Here is a 22,781-nt window from a genome sequence, read left to right on the forward strand (position 1 = left end):
GGAGTCGCCTGGTCCGCAGGGGAGCGTCCGGGAAGGGGCGCGGATCCCAGCGCCACAGCCCCAGGGGGAGACGGGGTTCCCGGGACCGCATGTCCTTCTCGCCGCCGTGGTCGGGGTCTCCTTCTCCCTGGGAGGCTCCGGGAGACGAGCCCTCGCCAGGGGATGCCGGGGGTCCGGCACTGGGTCGTGTGCCGGGTCCTGCCGTCGGGGAGCCTCCGGTTCGGGGTTCGGCGGTGGGTCTCGCCGCCGAGGAGACCCCAGCCCCAGGTCCCACTCCTGAACCATCGCCTCTACCCTCCCCCCCCCCCTCCAGCTCCAGCCCTCCTCGTCTTCCTCGTCGACCCCCTCCCCCCGGCCCAGTTCCCACGGGTCCCGTTCCTCGACCCCCCTTCCCCCAGCCCCTCTTCGCCGGTGCGGCGTCCCACCCTCCCACCCTGCCCGTTCCTGGGGGGCCTGGCTGGCCGCCTGGGAGTCGTCCATCGAGGGGAGGGTACTGTAACGCTTCCCCTGGTCCTGCTGGACCAGACTGCAACCCTCTTCCCGGTTCGGCTGGTCCAGGATTCGGACCTTCACAACTCCCCTTCAGACTCCCTTTCAATAACAATACACCACTGCACACTACAACACTGCCACCTGGTGGACTGATCCAGATGTGGCAGCTCTGGTATCAGCTCACCTGTTGAACATTATTTGCCTCCAGTTATGTTTTGTATATTCGTTGTCTTTGTTGTCTATTATTTCCACTGTGTTAGACTTGTGTCCCTACTGTCTGTGTTTGTAAATGTGTTTTAGTCTTGTGTCTCAGTTGTACATTCGCTTTAGTTATTCCCCTGTGTGTTCAGTCTTCTGTTAGTTCTATGTACCACACCTGTGTCCTGTTAGCAATCAGTCTCTAATTAGTGTTTGTATTTAGGTGTTGTGGCCCCAGCATACACTTGCTGGGTTTCATGTTACCTGTGTGTACGTGTGTCAGTCGTGTTCTTTTGTTTTCTGTCTTTGAGTAAACCTTGGTTATTATCACAACACCGTCTCCTGCCTGCTCAATTCAAGCTCTCGTGATCGTGTTTCATCTGCAACTGGGTTCCAATCACCATGCCACCTAAGCGCTCACGTAACACAGACAAACACACAACAGACAAACACAGACAAACATACAGACAAACATACAGACAAACATACAGACAAACACAGACAAACACAGACAAACACAGACACACACACACAGACCAACACACACACACACACACACACACACACACACACACACACACACACACACACACACACACACACACACACACACACACACACACACACACACACACACACACACACACACACACACACACACACAGACACACACACACACACAGAAACACAGACAAAAACACAGACCAACACACACACAGACACACACACAGACAAACACACAGACAAACACACAACAGACAAACATACAGACAAACTGTATGTTACTCTGCATTGAACATTGTACATATGTACATACTGAACACTGTGTCTACGTACTTGACTTCTATTTTATACTTATCTATTTTTGTCTAGCACAGTCTCTGGGGCGTAACAGAAAGAAGCATTTTGTATACAAGTATTCTGTACTTCTGTATGACAACTAATAAAGAAACTTGAACTTGAAACTTGAACTTGAAACACAAAAACACTGACCTCTCATAGTTATTAGCATTAGCATGCTAACGCTAGATGATAATAGGAAGCATAGGAAGGGTGTTAGGAAGCATAGAGGATGTTAGGAAGCTTAGGGAGGATGTTAGGAAGCATAGGAAGGGTGTTAGGAAGCATAGGAAGGGTGTTAGGAAGCATAGGAAGGGTGTTAGGAAGCATAGGAAGGGTGTTAGGAAGCATAGGAAGGATGTTAGGAAGCATAGGAAGGGTGTTAGGAAGCATAGGAAGGATGTTAGGAAGCATAGGAAGGATGTTAGGAAGCATAGGAAGGGTGTTAGGAAGCATAGGAAGGATGTTAGGAAGCATAGGAAGGGTGTTAGGAAGCATAGGGAGGGTGTTAGGAAGCATAGGAAGGATGTTAGGAAGCATAGGAAGGGTGTTAGGAAGCATAGGAAGGGTGTTAGGGAGCATAGGAAGGGTGTTAGGGAGCATAGGAAGGATGTTAGGGAGCATAGGAAGGATGTTAGGGAGCATAGGGAGGGTGTTAGGAAGCATAGGAAGGATGTTAGGAAGCATAGGAAGGATGTTAGGAAGCATAGGAAGGATGTCAGGTTGTCTTCTAACTCACCATGAAGGGGATGCAAAGGATCAGACAATATTTGCAGATCCCTGTCCCTGTTCCAGTTCATTTAACTCGACAATTGTTTTTGTAGTTTTACGGTAACTTTTTTTGCCTCCTCCTTTTTCTGTTTTTCTCCCATCCCAATTTAGTCGTGCCAATTCCCCCCTCCCCTGTCTTGATCGTTGTTCGCATGTGCCCCCCACTGGTCGGTCGTAGGGAGGGTTGATAGATACTATCGCATGTCCCCTCCGATACATGCAGAGTCAGCCAGCCACTTCTTTTCACCTGCCAGCGCGGACTCTCATTGGCGAGGTGTAACGTGTGGGAGGCTCACACTACCCTCGACATCTCCTGTCCTCGCTGTGCAGGCGCCCTGACCGACCTGTAGGAGTCGCTGTTTACAACGACCAGATTACCACCCATCGACTTCCCACCCGCTGACTCTGCCAATTGAGTCAGTATGACGGCCGGCCCAAGCCGGAGGCAACGCCGACAGCCGGATTCGATACCGGTGTCTCTCGCGTTGGTGACGAGCGCTTAGACCGCTGCGCTACCCAGCCGCCACCCATGTTAACCCTTTCACTGCCACACGACAGAAGGTTAGCCCTTTATTATCACACAACCGATGGCGATGCTCCATCATTAGCACCATTAGCTCCGCATCCGCGGAGCTAATGATGCTAATGATGGAGCATCGCCGTCGGTTGTGTGATAGTAAAGGGCTAACCTTCTGTATTGTCACAGTGAAAGGGTTAACCGGCTGTCGTGTGGCAGTGAAAGGGTTAACAATCCTTACCAGTTTGTTCTTATTCCTGGCCCCAAGGTTTCCCTACCAGGTTGAGATATCAAACGTTAACCCTTTCAACAAGATGTTTGTATACCAGCTTGTGTACAGCAGCTTGCAATGGGCCTGGTCTACAAGATACACTACACCACACAGGTACCGATGTACATGTCAAAATACTTCCCAAAGGTCAGTGAATACCACGACCACAACACCAGAGGGAGCTCCACAAATCATGTTCAACCCAGATTCGGCTCAAACAAGGGACTAAACACGTTTTGCAATTATGCCACATCAATGTGGAACGCCCTACCCAAAGCTGTAAAGGAATGTGAATCACTACCCACTTTCAAAAACACTCTAAAAAAACACCTACGGGAGACTGCAATTTGAAACTGGCCCCTGTAAATGTCCAAACCCAACCCCCTCCAATGTACAGTCCGCCCCCACCCCGCCTACCCAACCCACTCAACCACCTCCAATCTACAGTTTCTCCCGCCTACCCAACCCCCCCCCCCCCCCCCCCCCCCCCCCACCTACCCAACCTCCTCCAATGTACAGTTTCTTCCCCCTCAAATGTACTCTCTTTGTAAACTCTTTTTGTATCACAAACAGTACTGTATATTTGTAGATCTGGTATGTCATAAATGTCTGGATGTAACAGTACTGTCTATCTGTATGTCATATATGTTATGATGAATTGAAAATGGGGGACCCTGATGTAAACAAGACAAAAGTCTTTCTCTGGTCTGCATCCCCTTAACAATTGTGTGTATTGAGCTGTACTGTATTGTGCCCATTCTGCAATCTGTTAATACAATTTTCAATCAATCAATCAATCAGCTCTAGAATATCCCTACTTACAGCGAAACTATTCAACTTTCTTAGAAGATACAAACGTTGCATAGCCTTCTTGAAGATGTATTCTGTGTTAGCTATAAAGCTCATGGTGTTATTAAAAATGTGGCGCTAATCTTGTTAGTGTTTTCCATTTCCACAGATGAAATAGTTAGCATTAGCTTTTCCTAGACGAGAGGGGTGACTTCACCCTGCAGAGTCAGAGCTCCCCCTAGTGGCACAAAGTAAACAGTACAGTGTGATGAACTAACAAACTAACTAAAGAACCCACAGAGATAGATCCATAGTCCAATTAGGTAGTAGATTAAATAATTTGCTGATCATCAGACTAGTTGTGGGCATGTAATGTAATGTAATAATAACCTGTTTATTTTAGGCCACTGCTTTTACAAAAGCTTACCTTGTTATGGGCAACAAGCTTACCTGGCGTTGATTCGATCATCCGGATAAAAAACACTTTGCATGACGATAAAGTATCTCTGCAGAGAAGAATTAGAGAAAATAGAGGATGGTTTATGATGTAATACAGTCCTATAATGAAAGTAGAGGATTTTCTATGATGTAATACACTCCTATAATGAAAATAGAGGACGTTCTATGATGTAATACACACATTTTGTCAGTACCTTCGGTTTATGAGGGATTTTGATCCTGTGAACACCTTGGAAAGAAACAACCAAAGCATTCTTTACTACAATGAAATCACATTTTCACTTTCACTTTTTTCTATTAGCATTAGCATTTTGCTCCAAAAGCTAGAACTACGGGTAAATCCTGAACAGCCATCGCCTCCTGAACGCAAGTCTACTTACCAGCCAGCCAGTCATATGAGACGCGCAAAAAAGGTGAACATAATCCGTGGTATATCAGGCCACTGTGATGTCTGCTGGAGGTGAGTTACACGTGAAGACGTGTCGGGACAGGATCCAGACAGTGGGCATCAGCGTGTCGCCCAGGTGGCACTGGACAGAGGGCGCCCAAGTTCAAAGGTCACAGTCGGTCATGCGTGTGTTGGGCGCTGTGGCTCACCCAGCAGTCTGGGCCTGCTGCACATGAGGCGCCCTCAGTCATGCATGGTTTAGATCAGTGGTTCTCAAACTACGGGTCGCGACCCAAATTAGAAAATTAAAAAAATTAAAAAATTACAATCTTATGTCCTGGCAACATATTTTGGCTAAATATGCCTCGTTTTATAAATGTGTATTGATAACATAGTGCTGTAATTCCATTTTTTTTTTTTATATATCTTTTCTCCCTCCTTTTTCCTCCGTTTTTCTCCCATCCCAATGTTAGTCGTTATGCCAATTCCCAATCCCCTTCCTGGTCGCTGCGCACCTGCCCCCTACGGTCGGTCTGGGAGAGTGGAGGCTATCACGTGCTTCCTCCGACACATGTGTAGCCAATCAACCGCTTCTTTTCACCTGGCAGCGCGGACTCTCACTGAGAGTGTAACATGTAGAAGGATCACACTACCCCCCTTAGATCCTTTCCTCGCTGAGCAGGCGCCCCGACCGAACTGTAGGAGTCGCTGTTTACAACGACCAGGACCCACCCACCAGCTTTCCCACCCACTGACACTGCCAATTGTGTTAGTATGAACGACCAGCCAAGCTGGTAGCAACGCCGAGAGCTGGGCTCGAACCCAGTGTAATTACATTTTCTAATAAATATGCATGATCAAGTTCAACGCATTTGTATTAATCAACAGGGATTTTAATCACGTTAAAATAACCAAGACCCTGACAAATTTCACACAATATGTATCCTGCAAAACAAGGGGAAATAAAATTCTGGACATGCTGTATGCCAACACAAAAGAAGCTTACAGATCTACCCCCCTCCCTCCATTAGGGGCATCTGACCACAACCTGATTAGGCTTGTAACTACATACAAGCCTATTATTAAAAGACTACCAGTCACCACCAGGACCATCCAACAGTGGTCAGAGGAGGTGGAGGAGGAGCTGAAGGAGTGTTTTAGAACAACTGACTGGGGGATGTGTGAGAGTGTCCACGGGGAGGACATCGAAGGTCTTACGGACTGTGTGACAGACTACATCAAGTGACGTGAGGATAGCATTGTGCCTACCAAAAGGGTACGATGCTATCCTAACAATAAACCATGGATTAACGGAGACATCAAAACTCTCCTATACAAGAAAAAGAGGGCGTTTAAGGCGGGGGACATTGAGGAGGCCAGGGCAGCACAAAAAGAGCTGAAAAAGGAGCTGAGGGCAGCCAAGCTCAAATACAAGGACAGATTGGAGGGAGGACTGAAGGCTCACAGCTCAAAAGAGGTGTGGGGGGGGGGGGGGGGGGTTTAGGAGGATAACCGGCTACAAGCAGCAAAATGTGGCTGTTGAGGGGACTCTGGAACGGGCAAACGAGAGAAACCAGTTCTTTAATAGGTTTGATCGAACAACACCCATGAGCTCAACAGGGCAGCCAGGTCCCCCCGGTCTTGCTCCCCACCTGCTCGCCCCCCTCAGTCCCTCATGCTCCCCTGTCCCCTACTTTGGATGGACATAGCTTGCCCCCCCCCCTCCACCCCACACACCCCACACTTGCTAGCCCCGCTCGGCACCCCCCTACCTCTGATGACAACAGCCCATCCCCTCGTCCTCCTCACCCGCCCCCCCACCAACTCCACCCCCAGAACTCCAGCCCTGACCGAACACCCGGAGTCAACCCAACACCCACCTTCATCACAACGGATCGGGTAAGAAGGCAGTTCTCCAGGGTCAAGGTGAATAAAGCCAGAGGGCCAGACAACATCAACCCCAGAGTGCTGAGGGCGTGCGCTGAGGAGCTGGCGGACAAATTCCAACACCTCTTCAACCTCTCACTGAGACTGAAGAAGGTTCCCTGGCTGTGGAAAACGTCCCTCATCGTCCCTGTGCCCAAGAAGGGACGCCCCACCACTCTCAATGACTACAGGCTGGTTGCTCTGATGGCACAGGTCATGAAGGTCTTTGAGAGGCTGGTTCTGGAGCACCTAAAACCACAGGTGAGAGACTTTACGGACCCCCTGCAGTTTGCATATCAGCAGAACATCGGTGTGGAGGATGCCATAATCTACATGGTCCACAAGGCCTACTTACATCTGGAGAAGCCGGGCAGCTCAGTGAGGGTAACATTCTTTGACTTTTCCAGCACCTTCAACACTATTCAGCCTCCACTACTAGCTGAGAAGCTGTCAGTGATGGGGGTGGAGGACGACTTGGTGGCCTGGATCTTCAACTACCTCACTGGCAGACCACAGTCTGTCAAACTGCAGGGGTGCCACTCCGACGTGCTGATCTGCAACACTGGAGCCTCCCAGGGAACTGTATTGGCACCCTTTTTATTCACCCTGTACACCTCAGACTTCCGCTTCAGCTCTGGGAACTGCCATCTCCAAAAGTTTTCTGATGACTCCTCCATCGTTGGATACATGACCAACGACAACGAGGAGGAGTACAGAGCTGTGGTGGAGAGCTTCACAGAGTGGAGCAAGGAAAACCACCTACAGCTCAACATCAGCAAGATGAAGGAGATGGTGGTGGACCATCGGCGGAGCAAGAGGAAGCCCCCAACTCCCATCATCATCCAGGGGGTGGAGGTGGAAAGGGTGGAGAATTACAAATTCCTGGGTGTTCTCATGAACAACAAACTGGACTGGACGGACAACACAGAGGCCCTCTACAGGAAGGGACAGAGCAGACTGTTCTTCCTGAGAGGGCTCAGGTCTTTTAATGTCTGCAGCAAACTGCTGCAGATGTTCTACCAGTCTGTGGTGGCGGGTGCCCTCTTCTTCGCTGTGGTATGCTGGGGGGGCAACACCAACACAGACAAAATAAACAAACTGGTAAAAAAAGCAAGCTCTGTGGTGGGAGCGGACCTGGACAGTCTGCAGGTGGTGGCAGAGGGGAGGACGAGGAGGAAGCTGCATGCTATCCTTGAGAACCCCTGCCACCCCCTCTATGATGAGCTGACCGCAATGCGGTCCACGTTTAGCCGCAGACTCATCCCCCCCAGACATACCACAAAGCGCTTTGGGCAGTCCTTTGTGCCGGTGGCAATCAGGCTCCACAACCAAGCAGGGCCAGGACGGGCTAACTGCTGTGGACTGGAGGAGCTGGGTTGTGGACTGTAACCAATTAATTTAATTATTTAACAACACATTCATGATTGGACTTGTTTCTTTTTCACCACTCTTTTTTTAGCTCTTTTTAGTCCTATTTTAGCTATTTGTATCCCTGTGTACTTGTCCATCTTGTTTTAACACATATATGTTATGTATGCTGTTTTTAAATTGCTGTTTTTAAATTGCTGTTACGCTGCTTATGCTGTAAAGTTCATCAGGTTTTCAATAACAACGTGTGCTTTTATTTTGATATTCCTTAATTCCACATTGAAATGATGCGATACATTAAGTGTGGGGTCCCCAAAAGAAATCCTAAATAAAATGGGGTCACGGTATGAAACAGTTTGAGAACCCCTGGTTTAGATGATTCAAAGGCACAGACCTGTCAGGGGGCAGGGTTAGGGTTAGTTAGTTTAGGTTAACCCTAACCCTAAAGGCTAGCTCTCACAGACCTGTCAGAGGGCAGGGTTAGGGTTAGTTAGTTTAGGTTAACCCTAACCCTAAAGGCTAGCTCTCACAGACCTGTCAGAGGGCAGGGTTAGGGTTAGTTAGTTTAGGTTAACCCTAACCCTAAAGGCTAGCTCTCACAGACCTGTCAGAGGGCAGGGTTAGGGTTAGTTAGTTTAGGTTAACCCTAACCCTAAAGGCTAGCTCTCACAGACCTGTCAGAGGGCAGGGTTAGGGTTAGTTAGTTTAGGTTAACCCTAACCCTAAAGGCTAGCTCTCACAGACCTGTCAGAGGGCAGGGTTAGGGTTAGTTAGTTTAGGTTAACCCTAACCCTAAAGGCTAGCTCTCACAGACCTGTCAGGGGGCAGGGTTAGGGTTAGTTAGTTTAGGTTAACCCTAACCCTAAAGGCTAGCTCTCACAGAGCTGTCAGAGGGCAGGGTTAGGGTTAGTTAGTTTAGGTTAACCCTAACCCTAAAGGCTAGCTCTCACAGACCTGTCAGAGGGCAGGGTTAGGGTTAGTTAGTTTAGGTTAACCCTAACCCTAAAGGCTAGCTCTCACAGACCTGTCAGAGGGCAGGGTTAGGGTTAGTTAGTTTAGGTTAACCCTAACCCTAAAGGCTAGCTCTCACAGATGCAGACCTGTCAGAGCAGCAGCAGGGACTCAAGCACACGGTTTATAAATACACCAGATGTTGAGGTGGCCCTCAGTGCAGGGCTCTGACAGGACCACACACAGAGGCTGTATCATGGCCTTCACCAGCCTTTTCTTTTAACCCGACGGTTTCACTGGGAGAGCAGAGGTTCACGCCCCTCTGCCCCAGAACACCCTCCCTGTTGAACAGGCGCCCAGACCAACCAGAAGGAGTCACTATTGCAACAATCAGGACTCAAACCCCACCGGCGTCCTACCTGCGGACACTGACACTTGTGTTCGTAGGGACAACTGACCAAGTTCTACTGTACCTCTACCGGGAATTGAAGGTTCAGTGTGTTTTGCGTTGGCACTCTTTCAGCGCTGCGTGTCACTAGTCACCATAGTGCTCGCTTTTTAAATAAAGTGCTAACACTGAGCGGCCGCCGCACTGAACCTATGCTGAGTCTGCTCAACGAACTGCATCAGAATATGGATGGTAGGCTATACGTGGCATGTTAACCCTTGGAGGGGCGTGTTAACCTTTCTGTGATGATCATCAAGATGATTGGCTGGCTGGTAGGTCAACTTTTTGTTCAGGAGCCAATGGCTGTTTGCGGTTTAGCCATAGCTTTTGAAGCTGCACGCCAACTGATATCACAGATCTATGCATATCTATAATTTTGTCTGTTTGAGAACTGAAATGCAACTCCAATACATTTGTGTCATTGTGAGCTTGTACCTAGAAACTTGACCAGGAGAGAGTGTGGATATTTCTCCAGATGCTCCTTGTAGATTCTCAGGTTGGCCAGAAGGAATCTGACCTCTCTCTTGTTCTGGGTCTTTAAGAAGAAGCGTTTATCGTTCCTGAAAGGTAAGAAAGATCAGATGAGGACGACCTGAGCTCTGCCTACCTGAGCTCTGCCTACCTGAGCTCTGCCTACCTGAGCTCTGTCTACCTGAGCTCTGTCTACCTGAGCTCTGTCTACCTGAGCTCTGCCTACCTGAGCTCTGACTACCTGAGCTCTGACTACCTGAGCTCTGACTACCTGAGCTCTGCCTACCTGAGCTCTGACTACCTGAGCTCTGACTACCTGAGCTCTGCCTACCTGAGCTCTGCCTACCTGAGCTCTGTCTACCTGAGCTCTGTCTACCTGAGCTCTGTCTACCTGAGCTCTGACTACCTGAGGCCTACCTGAGCTCTGTCTACCTGAGCTCTGACTACCTGAGCTCTGACTACCTGAGCTCTGTCTACCTGAGCTCTGACTACCTGAGCTCTGACTACCTGAGGACGACCTGAGCTCTGACTACCTGAGCTCTGACTACCTGAGGTCTACCTGAGCTCTGTCTACCTGAGCTCTGTCTACCTGAGCTCTGTCTACCTGAGGCCTACCTGAGCTCTGACTACCTGAGCTCTGACTACCTGAGGTCTACCTGAGCTCTGACTACCTGAGCTCTGACTACCTGAGCTCTGACTACCTGAGCTCTGTCTACCTGAGCTCTGTCTACCTGAGCTCTGTCTACCTGAGCTCTGACTACCTGAGCTCTGTCTACCTGAGCTCTGACTACCTGAGCTCTGTCTACCTGAGCTCTGTCTACCTGAGGCCTACCTGAGCTCTGACTACCTGAGCTCTGACTACCTGAGGCCTACCTGAGCTCTGTCTACCTGAGGCCTACCTGAGCTCTGACTACCTGAGCTCTGTCTACCTGAGGCCTACCTGAGCTCTGTCTACCTGAGCTCTGACTACCTGAGCTCTGACTACCTGAGGCCTACCTGAGCTCTGTCTACCTGAGCTCTGTCTACCTGAGCTCTGACTACCTGAGCTCTGACTACCTGAGCTCTGACTACCTGAGCTCTGCCTACCTGAGCTCTGTCTACCTGAGCTCTGCCTACCTGAGCTCTGCCTACCTGAGCTCTGCCTACCTGAGCTCTGCCTACCTGAGCTCTGACTACCTGAGCTCTGCCTACCTGAGCTCTGCCTACCTGAGCTCTGTCTACCTGAGGCCTACCTGAGCTCTGCCTACCTGAGCTCTGACTACCTGAGCTCTGTCTACCTGAGGCCTACCTGAGCTCTGTCTACCTGAGCTCTGACTACCTGAGCTCTGCCTACCTGAGCTCTGTCTACCTGAGCTCTGTCTACCTGAGCTCTGCCTACCTGAGCTCTGACTACCTGAGCTCTGACTACCTGAGCTCTGTCTACCTGAGCTCTGCCTACCTGAGCTCTGCCTACCTGAGCTCTGCCTACCTGAGCTCTGCCTACCTGAGCTCTGACTACCTGAGCTCTGTCTACCTGAGCTCTGTCTACCTGAGCTCTGACGACCTGAGGCCTACCTGAGCTCTGACTACCTGAGCTCTGACTACCTGAGGTCTACCTGAGCTCTGACTACCTGAGCTCTGACTACCTGAGGCCTACCTGAGCTCTGTCTACCTGAGCTCTGACTACCTGAGCTCTGACTACCTGAGCTCTGACTACCTGAGCTCTGACTACCTGAGCTCTGACTACCTGAGCTCTGACTACCTGAGCTCTGACTACCTGAGCTCTGACTACCTGAGCTCTGACTACCTGAGCTCTGACTACCTGAGCTCTGTCTACCTGAGCTCTGACTACCTGAGCTCTGACTACCTGAGCTCTGACTACCTGAGCTCTGCCTACCTGAGCTCTGACTACCTGAGCTCTGTCTACCTGAGCTCTGACTACCTGAGCTCTGACTACCTGAGCTCTGTCTACCTGAGCTCTGTCTACCTGAGCTCTGCCTACCTGAGCTCTGTCTACCTGAGCTCTGACTACCTGAGCTCTGCCTACCTGAGCTCTGTCTACCTGAGCTCTGACTACCTGAGCTCTGTCTACCTGAGCTCTGACTACCTGAGCTCTGACTACCTGAGCTCTGACTACCTGAGCTCTGACTACCTGAAGCCTACCTGAGCTCTGACTACCTGAGGACGACCTGAGCTCTGACTACCTGAGCTCTGACTACCTGAGCTCTGACTACCTGAGGCCTACCTGAGCTCTGTCTACCTGAGCTCTGACTACCTGAGCTCTGACTACCTGAGCTCTGACTACCTGAGCTCTGACTACCTGAGCTCTGACTACCTGAGCTCTGACTACCTGAGCTCTGACTACCTGAGCTCTGACTACCTGAGCTCTGACTACCTGAGCTCTGCCTACCTGAGCTCTGACTACCTGAGCTCTGTCTACCTGAGCTCTGACTACCTGAGCTCTGTCTACCTGAGCTCTGACTACCTGAGCTCTGACTACCTGAGCTCTGTCTACCTGAGCTCTGTCTACCTGAGCTCTGACTACCTGAGCTCTGTCTACCTGAGCTCTGACTACCTGAGCTCTGTCTACCTGAGCTCTGACTACCTGAGCTCTGACTACCTGAGCTCTGACTACCTGAGCTCTGACTACCTGAAGCCTACCTGAGCTCTGACTACCTGAGGACGACCTGAGCTCTGACTACCTGAGCTCTGACTACCTGAGCTCTGACTACCTGAGCTCTGACTACCTGAGCTCTGACTACCTGAGGACGACCTGAGCTCTGTCTACCTGAGCTCTGACTACCTGAGCTCTGACTACCTGAGGACGACCTGAGCTCTGACTACCTGAGGACGACCTGAGCTCTGACTACCTGAGCTCTGACTACCTGAGCTCTGACTACCTGAGCTCTGACTACCTGAGCTCTGACTACCTGAGGACGACCTGAGCTCTGACTACCTGAGCTCTGACTACCTGAGCTCTGACTACCTGAGCTCTGACTACCTGAGCTCTGACTACCTGAGCTCTGACTACCTGAGCTCTGACTACCTGAGCTCTGACTACCTGAGCTCTGACTACCTGAGCTCTGCCTACCTGAGCTCTGACTACCTGAGCTCTGACTACCTGAGCTCTGTCTACCTGAGCTCTGACTACCTGAGGCCTACCTGAGCTCTGTCTACCTGAGCTCTGACTACCTGAGCTCTGACTACCTGAGCTCTGTCTACCTGAGCTCTGACTACCTGAGCTCTGTCTACCTGAGCTCTGCCTACCTGAGCTCTGACTACCTGAGCTCTGTCTACCTGAGCTCTGACTACCTGAGCTCTGTCTACCTGAGCTCTGCCTACCTGAGCTCTGACTACCTGAGCTCTGACTACCTGAGCTCTGTCTACCTGAGCTCTGACTACCTGAGCTCTGTCTACCTGAGCTCTGTCTACCTGAGCTCTGACTACCTGAGCTCTGACTACCTGAGCTCTGACTACCTGAGGCCTACCTGAGCTCTGTCTACCTGAGCTCTGACTACCTGAGCTCTGACTACCTGAGCTCTGACTACCTGAGCTCTGACTACCTGAGCTCTGACTACCTGAGCTCTGACTACCTGAGCTCTGACTACCTGAGCTCTGACTACCTGAGCTCTGTCTACCTGAGCTCTGTCTACCTGAGCTCTGACTACCTGAGCTCTGACTACCTGAGCTCTGTCTACCTGAGGACGACCTGAGCTCTGACTACCTGAGCTCTGTCTACCTGAGCTCTGACTACCTGAGCTCTGACTACCTGTGGGGTAATGAAGGTACAATCTTCACCATATTCTGAAATAAAGAATTTGGCTCCTGTGTGTGTGTGTGTGTGTGTGTGTGTGTGTGTGTGTGTGTGTGTGTGTGTGTGTGTGTGTGTGTGTGTGTGTGTGTGTGTGTGTGTGTGTGTGTGTGTGTGTGTGTATTAGTGTATGTGTGACAATCTGTGTAGTGACAATTCACTGTTCTCTGATATTTCAGCAAACACCCCCGATGTTGTTGTTGTTAATGAGAATAACAGAGAGGTTCTCATCCTATAAGTTGGCTGTACGTTTGACTACAGTCTAGAGGAAGCCTTTACAACCAAAATGTTGAAGTATCAACTGTTAGAGCATACCATATTACAACTGGGCTACAACTGTAAACTGTTAGTCTTCATATTTGGAAGCCTGGGTCATGTTCATAAGTTGGGTGTTAGAGGCCTTCAGATGGCCGGTCTTTCGAAGAGAAGAGCCAAACAATTAGCAAGACATTGCTCAGTGTCAGCAATGGACCTATCTCAAACCCTGCCCTCTTTTCTTGATCCTCCAATCACAACTGTCGCTTGCCTCGGACAATGTGTGTGTTGATGGTCAGGTTCATCATCCATGTGTGCGTTTGTGTAACTTTGGTTGCCATTGCCAATTTGGGCACAAATGTAACAGAATAACACACAATGTACAAGTGCACTGTTAATATTTGTGTCCTTTAAACATTGTCTTTATGTGGACATAAATAAAGATTCTAAATGTGTGTGTGTGTGTGTGTGTGTGTGTGTGTGTGTATATATTGGTGTGTGTGTATAATGGGGTATGTGTGTGTGTGTGTGTGTGTGTGAGTGTGAGTGTGAGTGTGTGTATGTGTCTGTGTGTGAGTGAGTGAGCAGTGATTGGGGGATGAGGATGTCATGTGACTCACGTCAGGAAGAAGTGAGCCTTGCTCTTGGAGTTGCTGATGAACTGCAGGAAGCAGCTGTCGGAGCAGAGAGAGAGCTGGTACTCGGCCTCCGTCAGCCCCAGAGAGGCCCGCAGGCAGGAGAACACCGGGCCCGCGAACGTCTCCATCCTGAAGCCCTGCACGCACAAATACACACGGGTCAAATAAAGGCAAGGAACCCCAGTCCATGGATGTAACACACATCAGAATCAGCTTTGTTGTCACGTTACAGCATATAGAGGAGTACACTTCTCACAAGCAGACGGTAGTAAATGGATTAGTTTGTTCCTGCATGGCACAACGCCCTGGGTGCTACCAACACACCTACCTTATGTATCTGGGTGACTTCCAATCTGAAGTCCTCCTCTGAGAGCACGTCCTTAGAGGGAGGAGAGGAGAGGAGAGAGGTCGGGGTGATAATGAGAGACCTAATTAACATTAATACTAATTATTAATACCAGTTAAAACTCTCAAAAAGGTAGCAAAACGACAGCACTTGAACTGTTAAAGGTTGGAATCTGTAATCCAAATGTAAACAAATGGCTGCCCAACTACTGAGAGCCAAACCCTGCGATTGGGTAGATTCTTAACGCTCTAAAGCAGATAGACATGTTTTGCAAAACATTAAATATCTTTGGATATCCGTTTGTGATAAAGACTCGCTTTAATTTGTATCTGAATCGGGAGATTCTCTTCTCTCAAAATTGAAAGTGTATCTCTCGGCTGGCAGTGTGCATTTCTAGATCGCTTTCCCTCCTGAATGCATCTGCATCTAATCCGCTGTGTGTATCTATGTATTCATTTCTATATCTGTCACTGAGATGTTGGCCTATAGCCAATGGAAATGCTAGAAATGGTCATGTGGGCTGGGAGAACCAATGGAAGATTCCTATAGTTTCTCTCTACTCCTCGGTGCGCTCCGTTTAAGTTATAAATGAGAAGGAGGAGCCAGAATGCTGGGACAGTGACGATGACGATGACAAAACTGAGGAAAACAAAAACAAACCACGTGAACTTTGGAAATTACTCAATAACCAACTAGGCTGCAGTAAAAAACTTAAAACCAGATTCTCAAACATAAACATAAAGACAGACAACACGCTCATCACAGAAAAGCTGGATGTAGCCAATTACTTAAATAGTTTCTTCACAAACATAGCCACAACACTGGTAAACAAACTACCCTCCCACTCAGGGCATTATGGGGTAGAACACATAGTAGCATACTACAAGAACCTAGGGGTCCACAAAGACGACTTCAAACTGGAAATGGTAACAACAGATGAGGTACTCAAAAAACTGAACGCCCTCCAACCCAACAAGGCCACTGGCCATGACAACATCCCCTCCAAATTCCTCAGAGACTCAGCAGCCGCCATCACCCCAGTCATCACACACATAATAAACCTCTCCATAAAACAGGGACACGTCCCCAAGGACTTCAAAATTGCGAGAGTGACCCCTCTGCACAAAAAAGGCAGTAAATTAGACCCAGGCAACTACCGCCCTGTTTCTATCCTTACCTCCATCTCGAAAGTCATGGAAAAAATTGTATACGAACAGGTCGAAAAATACCTTGCGGAAAAAAATCTAATCTACGAATTCCAATCTGGCTTCAGAACATCCCACTCCACTGACACATGCCTTCTCTATTTAAACGACCACATCAAACAAGAGGTGGACGCGGGCAAATACTGCGGCATGGTCATGCTGGACCTACAAAAGGCCTTCGACACTGTCAATCACACCATTCTGATTGACAAGCTAAAAGCAATTGGTTTTGATAGTCTATCAGTGAGCTGGATGCAATCCTACCTGGAGGGGAGAGAGCAGATGGTGGAGGTAAACGGTACCCTATCCCCCCCCCTCACAGTAAGCTGTGGTGTTCCACAAGGAAGCATACTAGGTCCGCTACTGTTCCTAATTTATGCAAATGACATGTCGTCAGCTTGTGACTGCAACTTGTTCCTGTTTGCGGACGACTCAGCCCTGCTGGTCTCTGACAAGAACAAGTTACAGGTTGAAAAAACCCTCAGCTCAGAACTAGGCAAAATCTGCATATGGCTCGCTGATAACAAACTATCATTACACATGGGCAAAACAGAGTCCATTCTCTTCGGTTCAAATAACAAACTCAGCAAGACCGACGGCTTCTCAGTTACAGTGGGTGACAATATTGTCACAAGGAAAGAAGATATTACCTACCTGGGTTCCATCCTAGAGGCAAATCTTTCCTGTGACAAAATGGCATCCAATGTAATAAAAAAAGTCAACCAACGAACTCGATTCTTGTACCGGATCTCCTCACTGGTAAACAAGAATACCCTGAAGACTCTAGCAGGAGCACTCATTCAAGGGTACTACGACTATGCTTGCACCTCATGGTACCAAAGCACCTCAAAGGCGCTAAAAACAAAATTACAAACATCTCAAAACAAACTGGTCAGACTACTGCTTGACCTTACTCCTAGAACCCACCTCACCCCTGCCCACTTTGACAACCTAGGATGGCTTAGAGTAGACGACAGAGTACAGAAACTTGCAATGGGCCTGGTCTACAAGATACACTACACGACCAAGGTACCCATGTACATGACAAAATACTTCCCAAAGGTCAGTGAATACCACGATCACAACACCAGACGGAGCTCCACAAATCATGTTAAACCCAGATTCGGCTCAAACAAGGGACTAAACACGTTTCGCAATTATGCCACATCAATGTGGAACGCCCTACCCAAAGCTGTAAAGGAATGTGAATCACTACCCACTTTCAAAAACACTCTCAAAAAACACCTAAGGGAGACTGCAACTCGAAACTGGCCCCTGTAAATGAACACAACCCCCTCCAATGTACAGTAAATTACCAAGTATGGTCTTGTCAATAATCCAATGTACAGTGTTGTTTGTACAGTTGTACAGTGTCCCCCCCCCACCCCTCCTACCCAACCCCCCCCCCCCCCCCACTCCTACCCAACCCCCCCCCCCCCCCCCCCCCCCACCCACCCAACCACCTCCAATGTACAGTCCCCCCCCACCCCCACCTACCCAATCCAATGTACAGTTTCTACGTCTAATGTATATACTCTTTTCTTTCTGGACTCTTTTTGTATCACAAACAGTACTGTAATTGCAAATCTGGTATGTCATAAATGTATAGATGTAGCAGTACTGTCTATCGGTATGTCATGTATGTCACATATATTACGATGAATTGAAAATGGGGGACCCTGATGTAAACAAGACGAAAGTCTTTCTCTGGTCTGCATCCCATTAACAATTGTATGTATTGAGCTGTACTGTACTGTACCCATTCTGCAATCTGTTAATAAAGTTTTCAATCAATCAATCAATCAATCAATCAGGACGCTCAATGATGCAACACTAACCCATCCATTTTATGCTCATTTTATATGTCTGCACTTTATGCATTGATCTGCCAATTTTGTGCACATTTTATGCCAGTTTTTTTTTTTCTTTTTTTTTTTTACTGCTGTGAAGCACTTTGAGCTGCAATTCTTGTATGAAAAGTGCTCTACAAATAAAGTTATTATTATTGTTATTGGTTGGCAGCTGGGTATGCTTCTTGATGTGGTATGGCAGACATGCAGCAAATTAAGAAAAGCATTAGTTAGCCTGTTGAACAGCGTGTGCTTGCTAGTGTGTTTCTGTGGCCTAGTGAGTAACTGTGAGTAAGAGACAACAGACGGAACAGTCACGTATCAAAATGCTGTGTCAGCTGACTGGCATCAGGGCTTGTGCATCTGAGTGTGTAACTATCATATCTCTCATTCACCACGGCAAGATGCATGGTGGACAGACACTGCATAACACGAGCCATGTCTGAAAGGTCCTCACTACCTACACAATCAGACAGAAGCTACTAACCCTACTACCCTCAGTACCTACACACTCAGACAGAAGCTACTAACCCTACTACCCTCAGTACCTACACAATCAGACAGAAGCTACTAACCCTACTACCCTCATTACCTACACAATCAGACAGAAGCTACTAACCCTACTACCCTCAGTACCTATAGTACAATCAGACAGAAGCTACTAACCCTACTACCCTCAGTACCTACACAATCAGACAGAAGCTACTAACACTACTACCCTCAGTACCTACACACTCAGACAGAAGCTACTAACCCTACTACCCTCAGTACCTACACAATCAGATAGAAGCTACTAACTCTACTACCCTCAGTACCTACACAATCAGACAGAAGCTACTAACCTTCTGGTCCACATCTCAGAGGACCTGACATGGTCAACACACATAGGCACAGTAGTAAAGAAAGCGAAGCAGCGCCTCTACCACCTGAGACAGTTAAGGAAGTTCAGAGTATCGGGGAAGATACTCCAGTCCTTCTACTCAGGAGCTGTAGAGAGCATCTTGACCGGAAACATCACTGCCTGGTATGGGAACAGCACGGCACAGGACAAGAAGGCCCTACAGAGTGTGGTGCGCTCAGCCGAGCGTACCACGGGTATTGCGCTACCTCCCCTGCAGGCTCTATACAACAAGAGGTGCAAATCCAGAGCCGGCAGGATAATGAAAGACCCCCACCACCCCAATAACAGCCTGTTCCAGCTGCTGAGGTCAGGCAGACGCCTGCGAATTCTAGAGACTAAGACGGAGAGGCTTAGGCTAAGCTTCTTCCCCCAGGCCATCAGAGCCTTGAACAATGAACATTGAGAGACACAGAAACTGAACTATCCACACACAAGTACATACACGACACGCACGCTGAGCACGCTCACACACTAGCAGCCACTTTAACACTCATGCCGCACACACGCACACTTATGGCCAGAGGAAAGGCCACTTAAAGTAGTATAACATCAGGAACAGTGTATTGCACTACTAAAGCTAACTAGCATGTCCTATATGCTCTGTAAATACTAATGTACAGATACCGAGATGGCACACCATGTACCTGTTATTGCACTGTTTATTGGATTCTATTAATATGTTGTACCACTGTATTTTATTGGATTCTATTATATGTTGTACCACTGTATTGCACATCGTCGCGGGCAAGACCAGCCGCATTTCATTGTATACCTGTATGCCGTGACAATTAAAACTCTTGAATCTTGAATCTTGAATCTTGAACCTTACTACCCTCAGTACCTACACACTCAGACAGAAGCTACTAACCCTACTACCCTCAGTACACAATCAGACAGAAGCTACTAACTCTACTACCCTCAGTACACAATCAGACAGAAGCTACTAACCTTACTACCCTCAGTACCTACACAACCAGACAGAAGCTACTAACCCTACTACCCTCAGTACACAATCAGACAGAAGCTACTAACACTACTACCCTCAGTACCTACACAATCAGACAGAAGCTACTAACACTACTACCCTCAGTACCTACACAATCAGACAGAAGCTACTAACACTACTACTCTCAGTACACAATCAGACAGAAGCTACTAACCCTACTACCCTCAGTACCTACACAATCAGACAGAAGCTACTAACACGACTACCCTCAGTACCTACACAATCAGACAGAAGCTACTAACACTACTACCCTCAGTACCTACACACTCAGACAGAAGCTACTAACCCTACTACCCTCAGTACACAATCAGACAGAAGCTACTAACCCTACTACCATCAGTACCTACACGATCAGACAGAAGCTACTAACCCTACTACCATCAGTACACAATCAGACAGAAGCTACTAACCCTACTACCATCAGTACCTACACGATCAGACAGAAGCTACTAACCCTACTACCCTCAGTACACAATCAGACAGAAGCTACTAACCCTACTACCCTCAGTACACAATCAGACAGAAGCTACTAACCCTACTACCCTCAGTACCTACACAATCAGACAGAAGCTACTAACCCTACTACCCTCAGTACCTACACAATCAGACAGAAGCTACTAACACTACTACCCTCAGTACCTACTGTACACAATCAGACAGAAGCTACTAACACTACTACCCTCAGTACCTACTGTACACAATCAGACAGAAGCTACTAACACTACTACCCTCAGTACCTACACAACCAGACAGAAGCTACTAACTGTCCTTTCTAGTCTTGCACAAGGACCAATCAGCATGGGTCTGGGCGTTGAGCGGGTACATTTTCAATTGATGGGGATTTAATTGGCTGTTTTTAAATAAAGTTCGGCCGCAGGATTAATAACGTTAACATTAGTTCGGCCAGAGAAACACATATACTAATTAAAATGTGAGATTTGTACTTTGTAGGTCTGCATTTGAAATGTAAGGAGTAAAAAGTATGTTTTTTCCCTCTGAAATGTAATTGAGTAAAAGTATACAAGTATACAAACCTAATAATACTCGAGTAAAGTACAAATCCCCCCCAAAACAGTACTTAACCCTTTCACTGCCGCACTACCAAACGGTTAACCCTTTCACTGTGACAATACACAGAAGGTTAACCCTTTCACTGCCACACAACAGCAGGTTAACCCTTTCACTGCCACACTACAGAAGGTTAACCCTCTACTAACCCTCTACTATTACACTACTAGTGTGATAGTAAAGGGTTAACCTTCTGTAGTGTGGCAGTGAAAGGGTTAAGGATTGTAACGAAGTACAGTTACTCCAGTACGCCCCCCCCCCCCCCCCGGTGGTGACTCATGGGTGGTGGCTTGTGGGCGGGGCTCTGCAGGGCCGCAGCCAGGCCCCCCCCCCCCCCCCTCCCCCCTGGTGGTGACTCACGGGCGGTGGCTTGTGGGCGGGGCTCTGCAGGGCCGCAGCCAGGCCCCCCCCCCCCCCCCCCCTCCCCCCTGGTGGTGACTCACGGGCGGTGGCTTGTGGGCGGGGCTCTGCAGGGCAGCAGCCAGCCCCCCCCCCCCCCCCCCCCCTCCCCCCTGGTGGTGACTCACGGGCGGTGGCTTGTGGGCGGGGCTCTGCAGGGCAGCAGCCAGGCCCCCCCCCCCCCCCTGGTGGTGACTCACGGGCGGTGGCTTGTGGGCGGGGCTCTGCAGGGCAGCAGCCAGGCCCCCCCCCCCCCCCCTGGTGGTGACTCACGGGCGGTGGCTTGTGGGCGGGGCTCTGCAGGGCAGCAGCCAGCCCCCCCCCCCCCCCCCCCCCCCCTCCCCCCTGGTGGTGACTCACGGGCGGTGGCTTGTGGGCGGGGCTCTGCAGGGCAGCAGCCAGGCCCCCCCCCCCCCCCCCCCCCCCCCCCTGGTGGTGACTCACGGGCGGTGGCTTGTGGGCGGGGCTCTGCAGGGCAGCAGCCAGGCCCTCCCCCCCCCCCCCCCCCCCCCCCCTCCCCCCTGGTGGTGACTCACGGGCGGTGGCTTGTGGGCGGGGCTCTGCAGGGCAGCAGCCAGCCCCCCCCCCCCCCTCCCCCTGGTGGTGACTCACGGGCGGTGGCTTGTGGGCGGGGCTCTGCAGGGCAGCAGCCAGGCCCCCCCCCCCCCCCCGTCCCCCGTGGTGGTGACTCACGGGCGGTGGCTTGTGGGCGGGGCTCTGCAGGGCAGCAGCCAGGCCCCCCCCCCCCCCCTGGTGGTGACTCACGGGCGGTGGCTTGTGGGCGGGGCTCTGCAGGGCAGCAGCCAGCCCCCCCCCCCCCCCTCCCCCCTGGTGGTGACTCACGGGCGGTGGCTTGTGGGCGGGGCTCTGCAGGGCAGCAGCCAGCCCCTCCTTCATCATGCAGGTCAGGCTGTAGAACTCGTGCTGCTCGTCGATCTCAAACAGACCCAGCAGCTTCCACTGCTGCCGCAGGCCTCCCCACCGCTTCCTCTTCACCGTGCCGGAGCGCTGCCGGAGGCATGGGGCGCCCCCCGCCGTCTCCATCTGGACACACACACACACACACACACACACACACACACACAACCCACAACATATGACATTAGTGTTGGGTGACATGAGTTGATGAGTAGTACAGTGTAAATGAGTGGAACAGTTCCATTGTAAAAGGAAGTTAAAGATCGCTCCCTGGTCCCATGAGTTAGTTTGAATGTTTGAGTTACAGTGGAACTGAGCTCCCGTGAAAAGCAATAATAATGTATTACTTACTCATAGTATATATTTAGATTCCAGTGTAACCTACAGTAACCACCCGTATTGTAATGTACAATAAGAGACAATGTCTACATTTATGTTTGGTTTATATTTTCAATGTGAGAATTTTACATTTTTCTAATACATTCTAAGGCCATGTCCCCACGTATCTGGATCTTT

The 22,781-nt window shown here is 49.5% G+C and overlaps 1 protein-coding gene across 1 annotated transcript in view; it reads right to left on the reverse strand.

The window, feature by feature from the left end:
• pip5kl1 (phosphatidylinositol-4-phosphate 5-kinase-like 1) overlaps nucleotides 1-22,781 on the reverse strand; it is a gene marked incomplete at both ends in the record, with an annotated part of 469,911 nt that overhangs the window by 22,335 nt on the left and 424,795 nt on the right. The window contains 6 exons of the mRNA XM_084325069.1: nucleotides 4,329-4,384; nucleotides 4,532-4,566; nucleotides 9,854-9,978; nucleotides 14,555-14,709; nucleotides 14,901-14,951; nucleotides 22,191-22,355. Of these exons, the coding sequence (XP_084181195.1) occupies nucleotides 4,329-4,384; nucleotides 4,532-4,566; nucleotides 9,854-9,978; nucleotides 14,555-14,709; nucleotides 14,901-14,951; nucleotides 22,191-22,355 (587 nt within the window). The remainder of the gene's footprint in view (nucleotides 1-4,328; nucleotides 4,385-4,531; nucleotides 4,567-9,853; nucleotides 9,979-14,554; nucleotides 14,710-14,900; nucleotides 14,952-22,190; nucleotides 22,356-22,781) is intronic.

This window comes from Notolepis coatsorum (assembly GCF_963971535.1).
Source record: "Notolepis coatsorum genome assembly, chromosome: 11".
Classification (NCBI taxonomy): Eukaryota; Metazoa; Chordata; class Actinopteri; order Aulopiformes; family Paralepididae; genus Notolepis; species Notolepis coatsorum.